The 18,447-nt window shown below is 60.9% G+C and overlaps 1 protein-coding gene across 4 annotated transcripts in view; it reads right to left on the bottom strand.

Moving 5' to 3' along the window:
- Window positions 1–1,051: 1,051 nt before the first annotated feature.
- IL4R (interleukin 4 receptor) overlaps window positions 1,052–18,447 on the bottom strand; it is a 34,283-nt gene continuing 16,887 nt past the window's right edge. For 3 of the 4 annotated variants that reach the window (XM_079121492.1, XM_079121491.1, XM_079121493.1), the window contains exons 2-10: window positions 17,808–17,895; window positions 16,097–16,235; window positions 15,107–15,258; window positions 12,870–13,021; window positions 7,816–7,972; window positions 6,603–6,702; window positions 5,118–5,196; window positions 3,595–3,644; window positions 1,052–2,882 (exon numbers count right to left, since the gene is read on the bottom strand). In XM_079121492.1, coding sequence (XP_078977618.1) covers window positions 1,373–2,882; window positions 3,595–3,644; window positions 5,118–5,196; window positions 6,603–6,702; window positions 7,816–7,972; window positions 12,870–13,021; window positions 15,107–15,258; window positions 16,097–16,235; window positions 17,808–17,877 — 2,409 coding nt within the window. In that variant the 5' untranslated portion in view covers window positions 17,878–17,895 and the 3' untranslated portion in view covers window positions 1,052–1,372. The remainder of the gene's footprint in view (window positions 2,883–3,594; window positions 3,645–5,117; window positions 5,197–6,602; window positions 6,703–7,815; window positions 7,973–12,869; window positions 13,022–15,106; window positions 15,259–16,096; window positions 16,236–17,807; window positions 17,896–18,447) is intronic. The other variant, XM_079121494.1, reaches the window with a different exon arrangement.

Raw genomic sequence — 18,447 nt, 5'->3', positions numbered from 1 at the left:
TCTGCCGTGGGCACCTCAGTGTGGCCAACGCTGTCTGAGTTCCACTGCCCGCTCTGGGCAACAGGCACTGCTGGAGAATTGGTGCCTGGAAACAGCTCTCCAGTGACCAGGGCCCTCCCTCCAGTGACCAGGGCCCTCCCTCCAGTGACCAGGGCCCTCCCTCCACAGTGGCCAAAGCCCTCCCTCCAGTGACCAGGGCCCTCCCTCCACAGTGACCGGGGCCCTCCCTCCACAGTGACAGATGGTCCTCCCTCCACAGTGACCAGGGCCCTCCCTCCAGTGACCGCCAGTGTGCTGGGCACGTGCCGGTCGTGGTCCTCAGGGTCCGAGGCGGGGTGGGGCCCGTATTGCCCTCACTGGGACTCCGGGGGTCCCGGGTGGGGTTTCGGGGCTGCCTCTTAAGCCCACTCTCTACGCGGGGTGACCGGGGACCCGCAGGCCTGGAGGCCCTCCTGGGGCCCGGTTCCTGCGGCTGAGTTCTTGTTGTGGCCCACGCGCCCGCAGGGTTGGTGGATACGCAGCCCAGGGAGGTGAAGAGCTTTATTCACACAGACCCCGCCCTGTCCTGTCGCCCGGTGTCCAGCCAGCAGCCCAGGGGGCAGGCGGCCTTGGAGACAGGTGCAGATCAGCCCTGCTCCACCCGCAAGCTCGGCGCGCCCTGTCCTGTGTCCGCCGGCGCGGGGCAGATCTGGGCGCCAGCCCTCCGGTGTCTCTGTGGCCGGGGACCAGTCTGTGGCGGGCTTGTTCTTCCTCGTGCTGCCCGGCCCGGCTTACCGCTGTGCACGGCGGCTGGTGGCAACCGTCACCACAGGTGATAGGCATTTCCTGGCCTTGCCTGGTGCTGCTCGCCCTGACTGAGCTGCTGTAGCGGGACTCGGCCTCCACGTCCACCCAAGGCAGGGGCGTCCAGGGGCAGGCGACCGCCCGCCCAAAGCCCCATTTCCCGCCCATTCCCAGGCCTCCCAAGCCATTCCCACAGTGGTACTGGCCTCTGGGCTCGGCTTCCAGTTCAGTGACCCGGGCAGCAAAGGGTGTGGTGGACGAGACAGGCTTGGGCAGGCCTGAGGGGGCCTCTGCTGGGGACGCTGGGGACCGGCGGGCACTGGTCCAGAAGCCCAGCACCTGGGGCCTCACCATCCCTGTGAGGGCTGCGGGGACAACTGTCCAGAGCCTTTGGTCCATTCAGGTGGGGAGCCCAGCCCAGCTCGGGGAGTGTCCGGCCTCGGCAGCCCCTGGGGGCCACCTTCAGACCTTCACGCGCCCAGCTCTCCGAGGCTCTGGGAAGTCTGCCAGCTGGGCGGCCTCCCAGGCTGGGCAGGCCAGAGGCCACCCACAGGCTCGGCGTCAGGAGGGCAGGCGCGCCCAGGACGCCTCAGGGTGAGGGCCCCGTGGAGACCAGACCCAGCACTCTGGGGGCCTGGCTGGGGCTCTGCGCACTGCAGGAGGCTGGGCGTGGAGGCTGGAAGGACAGTGAGGACTTGCTCTCGTCCGAGGCACCCAAGGGTCCCCAGGATGCCGGAGCAAGGCTGGCCTCCCGTGGAAGCCCACCTGGCCCGGGGTTCAAGGACCCCCCCGGGCTCTCGGGGGGTGAGGATCTGTCTCCACAATGGCAGCCGCAGCAGGGGCTGGCCACCACCTGGGCCTGGCCACCCCGCTCCTGGCTGTGACACTGCCTCAGGTGGCCACACAGGTGGCAGGTGAGGGCCGAGTAGACAATGCCGCTGCCCAGGTCATCCCTGAGGGCATCCGTGTCCTGCTGTGGGGGCAGCGGGGGCTTCCGCCCGTCCTCTCCCTTGACCACCGGCTGGAGACGGAGGTGCCCCGAGGGGGTGCTCGGGAGGAGCGAGTTTGGGGGGCTGCGGGGTGGCTCCGTGTCCAGCCCAAAGGTGAACAGGGGCCCGGGAGGTGGGGCTGGGTCCCCTGGGAGGCCGGAAATGAGGCTCTGGAAGGGCTTGTAGCCCCCGTCCCCACCGCCAGCCCCAAGTCCTGCTGTCCCTGTGCAGAGGGCGCTGGCAGCCAGCAGGCTGGAGAAGGCCTTGTACCCGGCCACCCCGCCGTCCTGGGCACCGCCCTGCTCGGCCGCCGTCGAGAACTCCCGGTAGCCGCTGGCGGGGGCGGCGGGGACCGAGGCCGCCCCGTGCTGGAGGACGCTCTGGCGGAGGATCTGCTCCCAGGTTTCTGGCTCGGGCTGGAGCTGGGCGGGTGGCTCTGAAGCCTGGGGGACACAGGGCTCCTGGGGGTCCAGGCGGCCATCCAGCCCTCCGGCACCTGGAGGCTGGCTCTGGAGGCTGCCGAGGCTGCGGTAGGCAGGGTTGTCCGCGACGGCCAGCGGTCCCTCGGAGCAGCCGGGGCCGGCCAGGCCCTGCGCGGTGCTGGCCAGAGGAGCTGGCTCTGGGTGGAGGGGCGGCTCCTTGTCCTCTGACGCTGCCCCCTCGGGCCCCACGCCGGGGAGCCAGGCCCAGGACGTCTGATGGCTCCCACCTCCTGAAGGCGGGAGAAGGCGCGCGTCCCCCAGGCCCTGCTGGTGGGAGCCGCCGTCCTCAGCTCCCAGAAGGTCCAGAAGCAGGTTCTCGGTCAGCCTGGCCATGATGCCCTCCCGGCCCTCCTGGAGGCCCTCGCTGTCCGCGGGAGGCGCGCAGTCGGCTTTGTCCTCCTCCACCGCCGCCTCGCTCTCCACGGGGACCTCAAACAGCTCCACGCACCGCGCCACGCGGATGCTCTCCGGCCGGAGGACCATCTTGCTGACCCCCACGGGGCACCACGCTGGCCTCCCAGGGCCCTGCAGAGGCCCGCCTCCCGCAGCCTTGGCGGGGCCCTCGCCCCTCTTCACATCGTGCTCTAGCACACAGGGCAGGAGCTTGGCCAGGCACGTCTTCCAGTGTCTGCAAAAGAACGGGCAGGTCAGGGGTCAGTGTGGCTGCCTGGCAAACTCCTATTCATCCTCCGGAGCCCCACGGGAATATCCTCTCCCAGTCTCCATGTGTGGCAAGGACGCCTCCTGGCTTATCGCCAGGAACCCAGCGAGTCTGGCGTCACGGCTGGGCTGGGGAGTCCCCGAGGGCCGGTCTATCTTGCTCTGGGATCTCTGGAGCCCAGTCTGTGGCCCGGTTCCTACCACAGGCTTGTCTACTGCACGAGGAGATGTTCTTATCTGGGATGGTGACATCTAGAAGCCCAAGCCACGCCAATGACAATGGACGTGGGTCCCTGGGCTGGAGCCGGGTCCAGCTCTTTAGTTACTGGATCCTGGGCAGGTCCAGCAGGCCCCGAGGGGACAGCTAAGGAGGACAGAGTGGCGTGGCATATTTGAAGGCTCAAGACAGTGGCGATTTGCAAAGAAGCAACAGTGAGGTGGGTCATCTCTGCCACGTGCCCTGGCCGCCAAGCGTCTGGCCGGGCGTCCATCACGCCTGACCTGCCTGTGACACCCAGGGGTCCCAGCGAGCACGCAGCCCACCTACCCAGACACCCCTCCGCCCCCACCCTCCATGTCAGGAAGAGAAAGCAGACGTGAGGTGGGCACGTGCCCCTGCTGCAGCCCCAAATCGGACACCTTCCAGCCACGCAGGCTGCCACCCACGGTCAGATACGTACGGGCACTTGGTGGGCTCCTGGGCTCCGGTCCGCCTCTCCCACAGCGACACCTACGACACGGAGACAGACCTGAGACAGCACCCGTGGCCTTCCAGAGCGCCTGCGCGCCCGTCGAGCCCGCGAGGTGTCTGCCGGGGGCGGGGCTGGAGGCCGTGCGGGTCTGAGGGGCAGTGGACACGAGGGTCACCTGCGCTCTCTCAGGAGTGTCCTGGGGACCCGTGAGATCGTCCTGATGACAGTGGTCACCGCGGCCCATGGCAGAGATGGCCACAGGGCTTGGCAGCCACCCCTCCCTGAGTCCAGCCTGCCTGCGGGACTTGCTCTGACCACCAGGGTGGAGCGGGAGGGACTCGGTCAGTTCCAGGCATAAGCCTCCAGAGGCCTGTGACGTCCCACCGGGAGGACTGGGCCACTCTGCTGGCGGGTGAGTGGCACACGGCGCCGTCACCTCCACTCCCCAGGTGACAGTCACCGGCCACTGGCCCCCAAGATGAGGCCCAGTCCAGCTCCAACTGCCAACCTGCAGAGGCAGGAGCTGCCTAAATGGTGGCCATTGTGACCTCTGGACCTGGGGCGATTTGTTATGCAGCAGCGGCTGACCGATGCGCGGCTGCCATTGGTGACGTGCACCTCGTGTGTGCCAGCATCAGCCTGACGCGTGGACACGTCACGGCCCGCGGGAGCCTGAGGCTGCGGACCAGCAGCCTGCTGATCCACACCGCAGGTGAGCGGCAGGGCCAGGAGCCAAGCCAGCACCCCTGGACTCCAGAGTCCACTAGGGTCCCCGGAGAGTCTAGGCAGGGCCTGCCACTCCTCCTGTGTCCTAGAGAACCCGATAGTGCTCAGCCAAAGCCCCCGCCAGGGAAGCTGCCCTCGCCCTGCCCTGCTGGTCTCAAGCGCCTCCACTGCTTCCTGGGCTGGGTGGAGAGGGCGGGCTGCTCAGGCCAGTGAGAACTGAGATGTGCTGATGCTTTGGGCCGCTTCCTGGTCTTCAGAGGAAGACACGGAAAGTCTGTCACTTTCTGTTCCCTTTTTTTTTTTTTTTTTTTGTACCAGGGATTGAACCCAGGGGTGCTGAACCACTGAGCCACATCCCCAGCCCTTTTTATTTTATTTTGAGACAGGGTCTCACTAAGTTGCTGAGGCTGGCCTCCAACTTGCGATCCTCCTGCCTCAGCCTCCCGAGTGGCTGGATTACAGGTACACCACTGCGCCGGGCTCTGCGCTCTCCTGCTTTGCACCTCCTGCTCTGGTACAGGCACAGGCCTGGGCAGTGATACAGAAATGACCCAAGCTAAGAGACCAACCCCAGAGGGGCCACCCGGACTGGAACAGTGGCCACGGAAGCCAAGGGAGGGGACAGGAAGTCTTGGTCTTTGCGACCTGCCCCATCTTCCTGCCTTGCAGCCGGCCTGCTGATCCATTCCCTGGCCTTTCCCAAAGCCCAGGAATGTCCCTAGCTGCCCAGACGACTGGAACCTGCTTCCCAGCCACACAGGGTCCAAGCACCCGCCCTCGGTTACCTGAGAGTCCTGGATGACGATGGCCATGAGCGGACTGTGGGCCGGGTTGGGGACCTGGTCCCACCACTCCTTCTTGATCCTGAAAGGCACAGGGAAAGGAGTGTGAGGCTCAGCCTGTGCGGACAGCTCCTGGGATCCTCCTGGGCCCCGGAACCCATTCTCCAGACCAGGGGATGAGGCCAAAGCAGCAAGTGACAACGGGAGGTGTGGCAGTCCCTCCCAGCCATCAGTGCCCGAGCGTCCCCAGTGGGAATGAGGCCCGAGAGAGGCGGCGTCCACTCAAGCTGCAGAGAGGATCTGGGTCTCCTGCCCGAGGAGCTGGGGCCCAGGAAGCACAGCGCCTCCCGCTTCCTGCGTCTGCCTGGAGCCCCGGGGCACTGTCGCCGGGAGGGAAGGTCCTGGGACGGCTCCTGGTTTGAGCCAGGGCATTTATTGAGCACCTCCTGTGTACCCTCACTGAGCCAGGAATGAGGGACAAAGGCCTCCGGCAGAGCCGCCTGCTGAGAGGGCCACGGGGTCTAGAGACTGGGGAGTGGGGGACGAGGGCATGACATTCATCCCTACAGCTAAGTGACGCCAGTAAGGACCAACGAGGGGTGGAAGGAACGGGGAGGGGAGCCCTGGGGACCGTGGGGCACGAGGGCGTAAAGGCTCAGCCGGAAAACACGCCCGGTGCCTTCAGAGAACTGCCCCGGGGGCTGGAGGGGGACAGCGCGTGGGGACCGGGAGAGAGATGGGCCACAGGGACGCCAGCCCGGGGCCACTCGGAGGCATCAGCGTGGAGACACGGAGCGGGACATGCGTGTCCCGCACACCTAGCGTGTGCCCACGAGGTGGCCCTCCGTCCTGGAATCCGATGGTGGGGACGGCCTGCTAGCTCTGTCTCCGGGGACCGAGATCCGGCCGGCGAGGATTCCAAGGCGCCTCCTCCCTCCTCCCAGCCCCCGGGCGAGGCCGGGCCTCCCCCAGGGATACGGCCCCTCTCAGACCTACTCCCACCCTGCAAAGGGGAGCCAGCCTGCCCCTCCCGGACACCAGCGCCCAGGCCAGGCTGCCAACCTGAGTCCCCAACTCCCCCAGGGTCCTGGCTCCCGCCACATGCCCCAGTGCCCGGACCAGAGCCCAGGCGCCAGGGTGATGGGGGGCAGGCGACCACTGCATCTCCCTGGGGCCAAGGAAGGCCCCTCCCCTGCTGCCCGAGCCACCTCCCTGACCCCGGGCAGGTCCAGCTCCTTCCAAGGAGCACCTCTCCCTTCACCTGGTCTACTTCTTTCAGGGCCCGTGTCACTGTGGACCTGTGTAGGGGGGACGCAGGTGTTGGGAACACAGTGGCCTCTTTCCCAAGCCTGGGCTCAGGGGCCGGTACCTACTAGCTGCTCAATAAATACACGTGGCTGAATGAAAGGGCCAGGCGGATGTAGCAGAAGGGCAAGCCCCTCCCCGCTGGCTGGCTGGGTGGCGTGTGTGCCGAAGCTGGGAACTCACTTGGTGATGCTGAAGTAGCAGGACAGGCAGATGGCCACAATGACCATGCAGGAGATGCCGATGCCCAGCTCCAGGTGATGCTCCAAGGGCAGCTTATAGTCTGCAAGTGGGAAGGACAGCCGTGAGCCCGTGTCACGCCAGGGCACAGCCCGGCTCCGCTTCCCAGAGCTGGGGACGGAACCTCCAGACCCTCCTCTGAGACCCTTTACGATCTGGCTGCTGAAATTCCCTCCTGCCTCACCGCCGGCCCCTCCCCCTCCTGCACACCAAGCCCAGGATCACACTCGAATCCTGGTCACACTCAGATCCTCACTGTCCCCGCTCCTCCAAAGCTCAGTGCCAACTGGTGACCTTGAACTTGCCACTCTCTGGAAGTAGAGTCGGGTGCTCTAACTGGAGCCGGGAAGCCTGAGTTCAAAGCCTGACTCTGTCACGCCCCTGCTGAGTGACCCAGGACACGTCCCTCACCCTCTCTGTGCCCTGGTGTTCTCATGTGTGCAGCGGGTCAGTAACAGTCACAGGCCGCTGTGAGGACGGTGCGATCTAATCTAGAACCCGCTCGGCACGTGAGCACCATGCCCACCTCCTGGCCCTCCCTGTCCGCCCCTGGCCTCCCCCCACCTTTCTCTGCTTTATTTCTTCCCAGGACTCGCTGTCAGCTGGCTCTACCTGATTTATTTCTGTGTTTACTTTTTGCCTCCACCTCCAAAGTATCCACTCCTCCCGAGCAGGACTTTCTGCCTGCTTTGTTTACTATACCCCCACCTGTAGCTCGGGGCTGGCCACTTAGCAGGAGCTCAGTAAATATTTGCTGAAATAATGAAAGAGTGTCCAGCACTTTGTCTAATTGCTCTGTAGGACTCTTTCCCTTTCCTTCCCCAGGCCAATGGCAGGATCAAATCAACTCAGCACAACCCTCCCACGCCCCAGCTGTGTGGCTGGCCCTGTGAGCTAACCTCTCACAACCAGCAACTTTTGCACTTGTCTGAAATGTGAGTGAGAAGGGTCTTGCTGGGGTGTCACGCTACGGAAACCGGGCCTCTTTGTTCCTGCAGCTTGGCCTACCCATCCTGACTAACGCACTGTTTGTGCTGTTTCATGACGTGAGAGGCGTCCCGAGATACAACACGCCAGAGGTTCAGCCAGGGGAAGGCTCTGGCCGCAGAGTAGAAGGGGGTGTGGAGACTCCAGCTGCTGGGACCCCCAGACTCACAGTTGTGCCACCGGGCGCTGGGGCTCCACTCGCTCCAGGTGCCGCTGTACTTGTGGGTCCACGCTCTTACCCTCACCTCGTAGGAGACCCCCGACCTCAGGGTGCTGGCCGCCAGGCGGAGGGAGGATTCCAGGTAGGTCACGTTGTAGACCACGAACTGGAGGAGGAAGGGGGACGTCAGGGGCCGGCCAGGGCGGAGGGCGCTGCTGCTTCCCTGCTGACCCGAGCCCATCCTACCGCGGGAGAGCCGCGGCCTGGGTGCATGGCTGTGGGCCCCCCTGGGTGCCAGCGGCTTGCCACCTCCACAGCAGTCACCGCGGCGGCAGGGTGAGATGGGGGCGAGGGCCCCCTGTGGATTAACCGTATCTCGTTAACTGGGCAAGTTGATTAAGCTAACTTTTCACTTCCTCATCTGTACAACAAGGGTGAGGGTCTCCATTATCACTGTGTGACCTCAAGTGACACACCCCTCTGGACCTTGGTGTCCTCTTCTGCAAAATGGGTTGAAAGTAAAGGCGCCGACCCCCAGGCTGCTGGGATTCTGTGGCTGACGGAGGTGAGCACACGGCACTTCTGAAGCGTGGGGAGGATGGTGCAGCCCCCACCCCGGCCCAGCCCAGAACCCAAGGCCCTGGCAGGCGGGCCCTGCTGGGAAGCGACCCCAGGCCCTACTGCCGAGGAGCAAGGTGCCTGTTCTTTTCTTTCAACAGAGAGGAGACCCAGGGACCATGGCGGCCGGGTCCTGAGATGCCCCCCAGGGACCTGGAAGCCATTGTCACGTGTGACCTGTGACATGAATCTGGCAAAGGGGACTGGATGTGTCAGGGCTCACATAGGTGACAGCATTTCATAGGACAGCAACGCCCGGCTACCTAGGAACTCTCTCCACCTCGATGGCTTTGGACAGGACACCAGGGCAGGAACTCAGGGTTCCTCCAAACCACGGCCAGCAGGACACCAGGCCTCTCTGGCCCACGGCCCGCAAGGAGCTGGATGCCACCGATGTCACAGGTGCTTGGAAGCCGTCCTTCCCCAGTCGAGCGTCGGCTGAAACCACAGCCCCAGCTAAGACCCCAAAGCAGAGAGCCCCCGAGCTGTGCCCTACTCCTGCCCCATTAAATCACCATCCCAGACGTGGGGCACAGAGAGAACCTGGACTGAGGGCTGGGATGTAGCTCAGTGGCACAGCACTGCTGACCATACCCGGGTTCGATCCCCAACGCCACCAAAAAAACCCCAAACCAAAAACAAACTTGGAATAAATATTACCTTTTTAGAGTTTTGATCTTTTGAGCAACACTTTTCCCAAATAACAGGTGAACAATTAGAGCATTTGAAAATACATATGTATTTCACAGGCAGACAAAGATATAGATGAAGGCTGTGTAAGTTCTAGATTTTGATTTTCAGTCTTTCTTATTTATGTACTTGTGTTCCTACAGATTAGACCCAGGGGTGCTCCACCACTGAACTACACCCCCAGCCCTTTTTACGTTTCATTTTGGGACAGGGTCTTGTTAAGTTGCTGAGGCTGGCCTTGAACTTGTGATCCTCCTATCTCAGCTTCCAAATCCCTGGGATCACAACCTATTCTAACGCACCTGTGTCGATTCCATTAAAATATCTGCAGAATTGAAAACTTGGGACCTCATGTGGGAAACGTGCTAACGTGGTGGGGATACGGTAATGCAGCATAGAAAGAGTAAGACGCACACAAGCGATGTCACCTGGGCGGCATCAACTCCTAGGAGGACGCAGAGCTTCCGAGCCTCCTGCCTGCCCAGCCTCGCCTTCCCCTCCCTCCCAGCCCAGGCACAGTGGCCAGGCGGCTGGGGACAGGGGACCCATCTGTCCACTCTGAGTCTTCATGCCGGGTGAATTTTTACTTTATGTAAATATTACTTTTACCCCTCCCCCCAAAAAAGCTTCAAAAGTGAAGAGCAAATTAAGAGTTGTGTTCACGATCTGTTCTGAAGGAAGGGAGCTGGCCCCGAACCCACTGCCCAACTCGCCCGCTGCGGGACCCTGCCTCCCTCCACGCTGGGGTCCTGGCAGCTGCCCCAGCTCCTGCAGGCTCCGCCTCTGTGTGGCTCGGAGGTGAGTTTGGGGAGATGGCCGGGGCCAGAGTGAGCCAAGGTGGGATTTCACAGGAGCCAGGCTCAGAGGGTGCTGGGGGGCTGGGGGAGCAGGGGGGCGTGGGGCGGAGCGGGGGAGGGGAGGGTGCGCTCTCCTTTCGGCCCTTCTCCGCCTTTCTGTGCGTGAGTCAGCAAGAAGCCGCCGCCAGGTTATGCCACCAAAGGAATCCCAGGGCCCGGAAAGGAACAGCGCTGCTCCTTGGGAATGTTTTACCAAGAAACTAAGCAGACGGCAGAGCTTCCAAAGAACTACTTGCAGTTTGTTTATGTTTGAACTAAATGTTCAGGTGGTCGGGGACGTGGCGGAGAGAGGCATCCAGGGCAGGAGACACGGCCGGCTCGCGGGTCCACATCCCCGCTCTGCCCTGGCCAGCGGCGGGACCCCAGGGGAGGTGCTAACCCCGCACCCAGCCTCGGTTTCCTCATCTGGAAAAGGGAGCGAGGGCTCCACCTTCCCACCCACAGGGCGCTGGCCACGTGGTGGGCACAGAGCAGATGCGACCACTGCTCCCACGAGCCTGGTTTTCTCAGCTCTAAACAGACTCGAGGCCTAATCTGCTGGTTCACCGCATATCCCGACACCCCACGCGGCTCTGCAGCCCCTGATCCCACAGACGCCCTGATTCCTAACTCTCTGCCGTTCCCTCTGCCTGGCCTGCGCGTCTCCTTCCTTCTCAGAGAACTCTGATGCATCTTCCAGCGCCCAGGCCCCGAATCCCTCTCCGTTATCCAGTCTTGGCTGGAAATCATCTAGGGGACTGAGCAGCTCCCCCACATTCCAGTGCAAATTTCTAGCATCTCGGAATTTATCCCACCTACTCTGAGCCACAGCTGGACACCTGCCTTTGGGGTTAGGCACCCACTGATCAGGGAAGGTCAACTGTCCCCAGCTCCAGGGTTCATCCCCTCCCATAAACCAGTGGCAGCAATCCCAGTCGATGGCCTGTAATTGATTAGAGGGGAGCACGTGACCAGAACTGGCAAGCGACTGGAGGAAGAGGGATGGGGATGGAGAGTCTCGGCAGCTTCTGGCTGGCCAACAGGAGCGGCGGGACATGGCTTTCTCGCCCTGGCCAATCAGAGCACTCCGCCGGCACCTCCCTCCTCTCGCTCCCTCTGATTGGTTCAGAGGCTGTACGTGATTCAAGCCGGGCCAGTGAACATCATCCCTAGGATTTTACTGGCTCTGCTGGAGGGGGGTAACCCAGAAGCCCCTTTCCCACTGTGGCTTTGGGAAACAGGCCTTGGGACTGCTGGTGGGTGTTATTTGTCACTACACAATGGAAGAGCCTGCCTGAAGACGAAGTCAACACAGAATACAGAAGGGTCAAGAAATGGACAGCCTCCTGGAACCTGGATCCAGCTATGCCTGAAGGTAGGTTTATATAAGCCAATACAGAGCCTTTCTTTGTATTCCATAGGTCAAACCTCCCTGCCCGGCAGCCCGTCCAGCCCATTCCCTGGACTCTCAGTACACCCCGCACAGGTCCAGGGCAGGGGAGGAGACTTCACTGACAAAACCCGATCTGTCCACTCTACAGCATCTGCACATCCCCCGCTCTCTGAGCCCTGCCTATGTGTCCAGCTGTCCTCCTGCTCCTTCCCCCATCCTGGCCCAGTGCCAAGTGCCCAGACCTGAGAGGGAGAAATCAACCTCAGCAACCACCCTGACGTGGCCAGAAAGAGGAGCGAGTCAGTGACTGGAGCCAGCCTGGGGGCTGAGGATGGCGGGTGCCTGCTCCCTGCCTGCCAAGACCAGGCCAGCCTGGGACCCCAGACGCAGGCATGTTGTAGAACAACCCTGGAGAATCCTGACATCAAATTATAAAGCAGCGTGTGGGCGGCCAGGCAGCTGGGCCGTCCAGACCTGGGGCACCCAGGACAACGGAGAGCGGCCTTAAGGTCGACACACTGTGTGCCAGGCAGGGGGCTCCTTGGCATCTCACCCTCGCTGTGGTTCTTTTGTCAGCCCCACATTACAGATGAGGAAACCGAGGCACCAAGAGGGCATGCAATGTGCCCAGGCCCGCACAGCTGGCAAGAGGCAGAGCAGATCATGGACCCAGCTCTATGAGATGCAGGGCCACCCTGTCCAGGTGTCCCTCCAGCGGGAATGTGAGGAAGGTGGCTGGGGGGATGGTGGCAGGAAATGACCCCCTAACTGGAACTAGAATAGAGGAGACAACCACCCACTGTGCACGGCTTTGATTTGTTTGATGGTTTCCTGCTTTATTTGCTAGTTTCCTATATTTCAACTGTCCCTTTTAAAGAGATCAATACCTGTATTGTTTCATTTATTTTATCTTGTGTTTTGCAGGGCTGGGGATCAAGTCCCGGGGCCTGCGCAAGCCAGACAGGTGCTCTACCAGTGAGCTATGTGTGTTGTAAAAGGAACTCCTTCTCCACTGCTGGGACCTGAGGCCAGGATCACCCACCACAAGCAGCACACGAGGGCCCAGTAAGGGCACTGACCCTGGCCGAGCTTGTCCTCCCGGGACAGATTCTAAGCCTGCAGCCTCTTCTCTTTGGTAAAAGAGAAACTGATAAAAAACCAGCCCCGCTGAGACTCCTTCCTCCCCATGACATGAGCCATGGTCATGGAGTGACCATCTCACTTAGGGACTTGACGAGTGTGGCCGATGAGCCCCTGAAGTCTCCTGCATCCCCCTGCTACTGGGAAACACAGATGTGGCCCTTCTGTGACAACTGAGGGACACAGAGCAGCAATAAGATCCCTTCTCTGCCCCTTCAGGGCCCAGGAAGGGGAGGAACTTGCCCAGGGCAGAGCTGGGTCTCTAGGTCCTGGGGTTGCTGTTCAGTCCCAGGGCCACCTCCCAAGCTCCCAGCTCCTGAGCCCGCGTCTCTGTAGCCCCGAGGGCTCCCAAGGGGTTGCTACAGCCCCACAGCGAGCTCACTTACATCCGTGGGGTCGTCTTCACTTGAGATGTTGACCAGGTAGGTGAGCTCCGTGTGCAGGTAGCTGTCCGGAGGGTACGGGTTGCTCCACGTCAGCAGCCTCCAGCCGTGGTCACTGGTGTGAACCGTGAGGTTCTCGGGCGCCCTGGGTTTCACTGCGGGAGAAGCGGTACCTGCATGAGGGGCGGTGTCCCGGGATGCAAGGCCCGCCCCCGCCCAGCCGCCGGCCAATGAGAGCTTTCGGCGGCTGCATCTCTGCAGCTAGATGACAGGGTACCTCGCAGACTGAGAGCCAGAACGGAGAAAGGTCATCGTAAGAGCAGCGACAAGGTTGCTAACCCTCTACGGCTCTTTAGGGATCATTAACTACCTTTTCACAGAGAAGGCGAACGTGTGAGCCGCAGGGACCCGGGCGGCTTTTCCACTCTGACCCTGCACCGTGCGGCCACCTAGGTGAACTGTACTAGGCTTTACTGAGTACTTCATTCTGAGTCGCCTGTTTGAAAACAGTCTCCTCCTGAGTAATTCCATCCATGAGATCACAGGCATAGAATAGGCATTAAGACCAACAATCGAATCTAAAAATTCTCATTATGCCAGGTGCAGTGGCACACGCCTGTGATCCCATTGGCTCAGGAGGCTGAGGCAGGAGGATCGAGAATTCAAAGTCAGCCTCCACAATGGTGAGGCGCTAGGCAACTCAGTGAGAACCTGTCTCTAAATAAAATACAAAATAGGGCTGGGGATGTGGCTCAGTGGTTGGCTGCCCCTGAGTTCAATCCCCAGTAACCCCAAAAATAAAAAATAAAAATAAAAATCCTCATTATTATTCTCATGACAATGATTATTTGGGGGTTCCAAGGATGAACCACGGTCTTGCGCTACCCTGAGCCACACCCCCAATTTCTTTCTTTTTTTTCATTTGTTTCTTTTCCTGTTTTTATTGGTGCGTTACAGTAGTACATCAAGGTGAGATTCGTTGCTAGGCATTCCTACATAAACACAATATGGCAGCATAATCTGGCCAATGTCTTCCCCAGAGCCTCCCCTCCCCCCCTGCCTCCATCCTTTCCTCTAGTCTACTGATCACCCCTCTATCGCCACGAGATTCCCCCATCCTTCTTTTCCTTTTTCCTCTCTAGAGGAAGCACACAACCTTGACTTTCTGAATTTGGCTTCTTTCCCTCAATGCTCTCAAATTCCATCTATTTTCCTGGCAAGTCCATGATCTCAAGTTTCTTTATGGCTGAATGAAGCCCCACCGTGGATCCACTCCACGGGTTCTTTATGCCTCACCCACTGTGGACGCCCTGGCTGGTGCCACGGTTTGGCTCTTGTGAACTCTGCTGCTATAAACGCGGGTGTGCATGTGTCTCCGTAGTATGCGGACTTCAATTCTTTAGGAAAAACACCAAGGAGTGCTATAGCTGGCTCGTATGTACACCCGTGGGCCACCAGCTGTGGTGAGCAGGACTTCGAGAAGCACTAACAGGCAATGGATGCCACTATTATGTATAATTATAATGCACCAAGAAAAAATAAAGTATACGATTAAGAAACCTACAGATCAGAAAAAATAAGCTTTTAAATTATGAATTAATTAAAAAAAAAAAAAAAACTAAGAATTACTGATGGAAAAGATCAAGTCCTTCGTGAGATCCAGCCTTGAGTACTATCTCTGCTGCTGAGAAGCTGTGTGACCTAAGGAGAGTTGTTTGCCTTCTCTGAACTATAACTTATTCAACTGCAAAAAGGGGATAATGAATCTTTTTTTTGGAAACTGAGCCTCAGAGAGGTAATGTGACTTGCCCCAGGTTGCACAGCAATAACTTCCTGCTTTAAATTCCTGTTTTAAATGACGCAGGAGCAAACTCATGGGAAAATCGCTGTGGGGACTCTGGGTGCCAGGATGATTGGCTTTCCGTGGTCAAGAGCATCTGACCAAGCAGCAAATGAACAATCTACAGCGAGGGGAAGCACTGCTCCCAGCTCAATTTGTGGTCTGCAGCGAGCATATGCTCGGGTGGCTGTGCCTGGTATCAGCATGGCTTCCTGGACACTTAAATTCAGGGGGTTGGAATAGCTGAGCTCAACAGGACGGGCCTGTTTCCAAGACGGGAGAACTGAGGCCCAGGAAGGAGCAGGAATCCCACCAGGGTCGGAGAAGCGCAGGATCATCTCGGCCACCTTGGTACCCGGGCGCCCGGCCGGCTGCGGCACCCACCCCTCCGGGCCCTCACCGTGGTCGCTGGGCTTGAAGAGGCCGTGCCAGAGCCACCGGCTCCCCGCCCACAGGTCCAGCTGGTAGGTGTCGGCTTTGACAATGTGGTCGGTGAGCATGGAGCACAGGCAGGTCGTGTCCGCACTGTTCTCGGGGATGCATGTTTGGTTTCTGCGGAACCAGAAGCTGAGTCAGGCTGGCCGCTGCCCCAGGACGCCAAGGAGCCTGTGCTGCTCCAGTTTCCTGCCCACCCCACCCTGATGGGAAGGCCAGATCTGGGGCTTGAGAAAGGCCCGAGTGTGTGGGGACAGGGGACCAGAGTCGCCTTCCTTGCTGGCTCCAGCCCTCCCCTCCCCACCACGGACACTCCTCCTGCCCGGCTGGCCGAGGCTGTCACGAGCACATCCCTGACCGCTGACGAAGGAGAGCCTGTGGCATTAAGTAGTGATGGTGTGCGCCGGCGGCCACAGGCCAGTGTGCCTCTGGGTAGCCCGGGCCTTGGCGGGCTCCCCACAGGTGCAGGAGAACAGTCCCCCAGCACCACTGGACACGGCCGCCCTCAGGGCCCACGGGCCACAGGGCCCAGCGACCTCGCTCTGTAAAAGGCCAGTGGGAAGTGTGTCGATCGTTGAGGGCCTACAGCCTCTGTCGCAGCTACTGGACTCTGCTTACGCAGCCCCCCGTGGGCCAGGGAAGTCTTGGGTCGCGGCTAATATGAAGTGCACAGAAGGCTCCCGAGACCACAGAGCCCAAGGGCAGCGGTGAGGCCCCGGGTTGCAGCCAGACCCAGGCCCCGCCCCTCCTGCCATCCTCTGGGTCCCGCCAAGTGCTGGGCTGTGTCTCAGCCACGTCCTCGGAGTGACCTCTGACCTCACAGTGCACAAGCCACAGCCAGCACCGTGAGCGCCTCACGCACCAACGTGCCACCTGCACCCCGCTGACCCCTGGACCAGCCTTTTGGGTCCCTCCTCCCCAGCCCCAGCCCCAGCCCCAGCTCAGCCAGGCTTACTCGGACAATTCGGGGTCCCTCCCATAGGACAGGTGGAGCTCGGCGCTGCAGTTGAGGGGACCGTCCAGCTGCCACTCGCAGGTGGAGGCGCTGAGGTAATCCGAGAAGCAGGTGGGCTCATGCAGGACCTTCACGCTCCCTGTGGGGACACAGCGTGGCCTGAGATGCCCGGAGCCCAAGGGCCAGGGGGCTCGCATTCCCCCAGCAGGAGGGAACCAGCCACAGCACAGGGGCGTGGCAAGTCCCACAGAGGTGGGCCAGGACCGGGGCACCTGGGGCTTCCAGGTGGGTGTGGGGCCGGTGGAGGAGAAGGAACCTAATGCCCTTTTATCCTGTGCCAACCGCTCACCCTTGATTGAATGAAAGGAAAAAAGAAATGAAAGGTTGGGCGCCGGGTGCACGCCTGTGACCTCAGCAGCTCCGGAGGCTGAGGCAGGAGGATGGAGAGTTCAAGGCCGGCCCAGCAACTTAGCAAGGTTCTGACTCTAAGTAAAAAGAGCTGAGGATGTGGTTCCGTGTTTAAGCACCCCTGGGTTCGATCCCTGATGGATGGAAGGAAGGAAGGAAGGAAGGAAGGAAGGAAGGAAGGAAGGAGAAAAGAGACCAAAAAACCCAGTCTACCCCAACAAGCTCCTGCCCCACCTGCCCCTCCCCGTTCCCACCCCCTCTGCCTGCTCTGTGCTCAGGAGGCTGCTTGACCCACAGGCTCGCCTCACCCAGGTCCCTTGTCCTTTGGCTTCTACTAGAGCAATGCGAGGGTGGGGCCGAGGCTGGAGTGCCGCGCTCAACCCTCTCGCGTTAACCCGAGGGCCCACGGGCGGTGCCATCGGGCAGGGCAGTGCGCAGGGGATCTGCTAAGTTGTCCTAGAGCTCCGGACCGCCCGGCCCCGCCCCCCGGCAGCTTGCTTCCGGCTCAGCACGGTCCCACCCCAGTCGCCACCCAGGCGCTCTAGTCCCGCGGAGGTGGCTCGCGGCGTTAGAGAGCGGGTTGCGATGGGGACTAAACCCCGCAGCTCCCGAGTCCCGCCCCTCCCAGGCCCCGCCCACATGCCCCGCCCCTCCCGCGGTCCTCGGCATCCTGGAAAGGCCACTTCCCTGAGGCTTGGGTTGGAAGTCTTGGAGGCTCCTTGGCTCCTCTCTCTCCTGTACCCCAATTCCAATCTGTCCCCAAATCTACCTGCCAGTTGGAACCAGAAACCCGCGTCTCCTTCTGACCTGCTCCCTCCAGGCGCCCTCCCTGGTTCTTTCTAGGCCCAGGATCCTCGTTAGACTAACAGATCCGGCTGCCCCTCTGCTCAGACCTGCAAGCTCTGACTTGCAGGCCCCTCGCTTCCTGCTCCTGTCCCATGTCCCCTCTCCGCAGGGGCCTCTGCTGAGTGCTCCCCCAGGTATCTGCGCGGTTCCCGACCTCCACCCCAGCTGACAGGGCATCTCCCTCCACCCTTGCCCCACCTCCTGACTCTGCCACATCATGTTTTCCTCCTCTGATGATCTTCAGAATTGACCTTGAATTTGCACTTTCAGGATAACCTTGAATTTCCACCTTAAATTAATAGCAATGAAAATAACTGCATGCAGGACCATTTGTCACTGGCTGTACCCTGTCCCTACCACATAATTTCTGCAAGGTCGAGGAGCTTGCTGATGTGCCCCAGGACCTTGGCAAGTCGTTAAGAGTCAATATGCGGAAGATAGAGAGGTGGTGACTTACCAGCGCCTGCCACCCACACCAGGATCAGGCAGCTCACGGGGAGCAGGGGGTGGGAGCAAAGCCACCCCATGGGGAGATGTCAGGACGCCTGCAGAGAGAAAGCCGGGTTAGTGATGACCGGGGTTTGGACGTGCTCGCTGCACACAAGACCCAGCTTCCCAGTCCTGGGCACTGGGTCTCTGCCCTCAGATCCCCAAGTTCCCTGCACTCTCTGCAACCATGAGACACCACCCAGATTCACGGGGCCAGAGGCTAGGCCACCAGTCCCTGTCCCAGGGGTGTTTCTCACATGCACACCCATGGACAGCCGCCCCCGCACATGCATGGTGACTTCAAGTTTAAGCCCCGGCTCCGCCACTCACTGGCTGGCACGCTTAGGCCCTTGGTGTCCCAGGGCCTCAGTTTCCTTCCCTGCCAAGCAGCTCTCTAGGAAAGCCCCACCTCGCTGGGGCGTGGCAGGTGTCACGTGTGGAAATGTGTGGAGCCATTCGGCGGTGACCAGGACGCAGCACAGGCTGCAGAGGTGACCCTAGCATCTCAGTCCATTCCTGCTGCCCCAGTGCAGTTTATAAAGAAGGAAAATGTGCTGCTCGCAGCTTGGAGACTGGAAAGTCAAGACCACCGTGCCAGGCGACCTGGT

The sequence above is a fragment of the Sciurus vulgaris genome (assembly GCF_902686455.1).
Source record: "Sciurus vulgaris genome assembly, chromosome: 18".
NCBI classification, from domain to species: Eukaryota; Metazoa; Chordata; class Mammalia; order Rodentia; family Sciuridae; genus Sciurus; species Sciurus vulgaris.
This window is presented reverse-complemented; position numbering and strand designations above follow the sequence as displayed.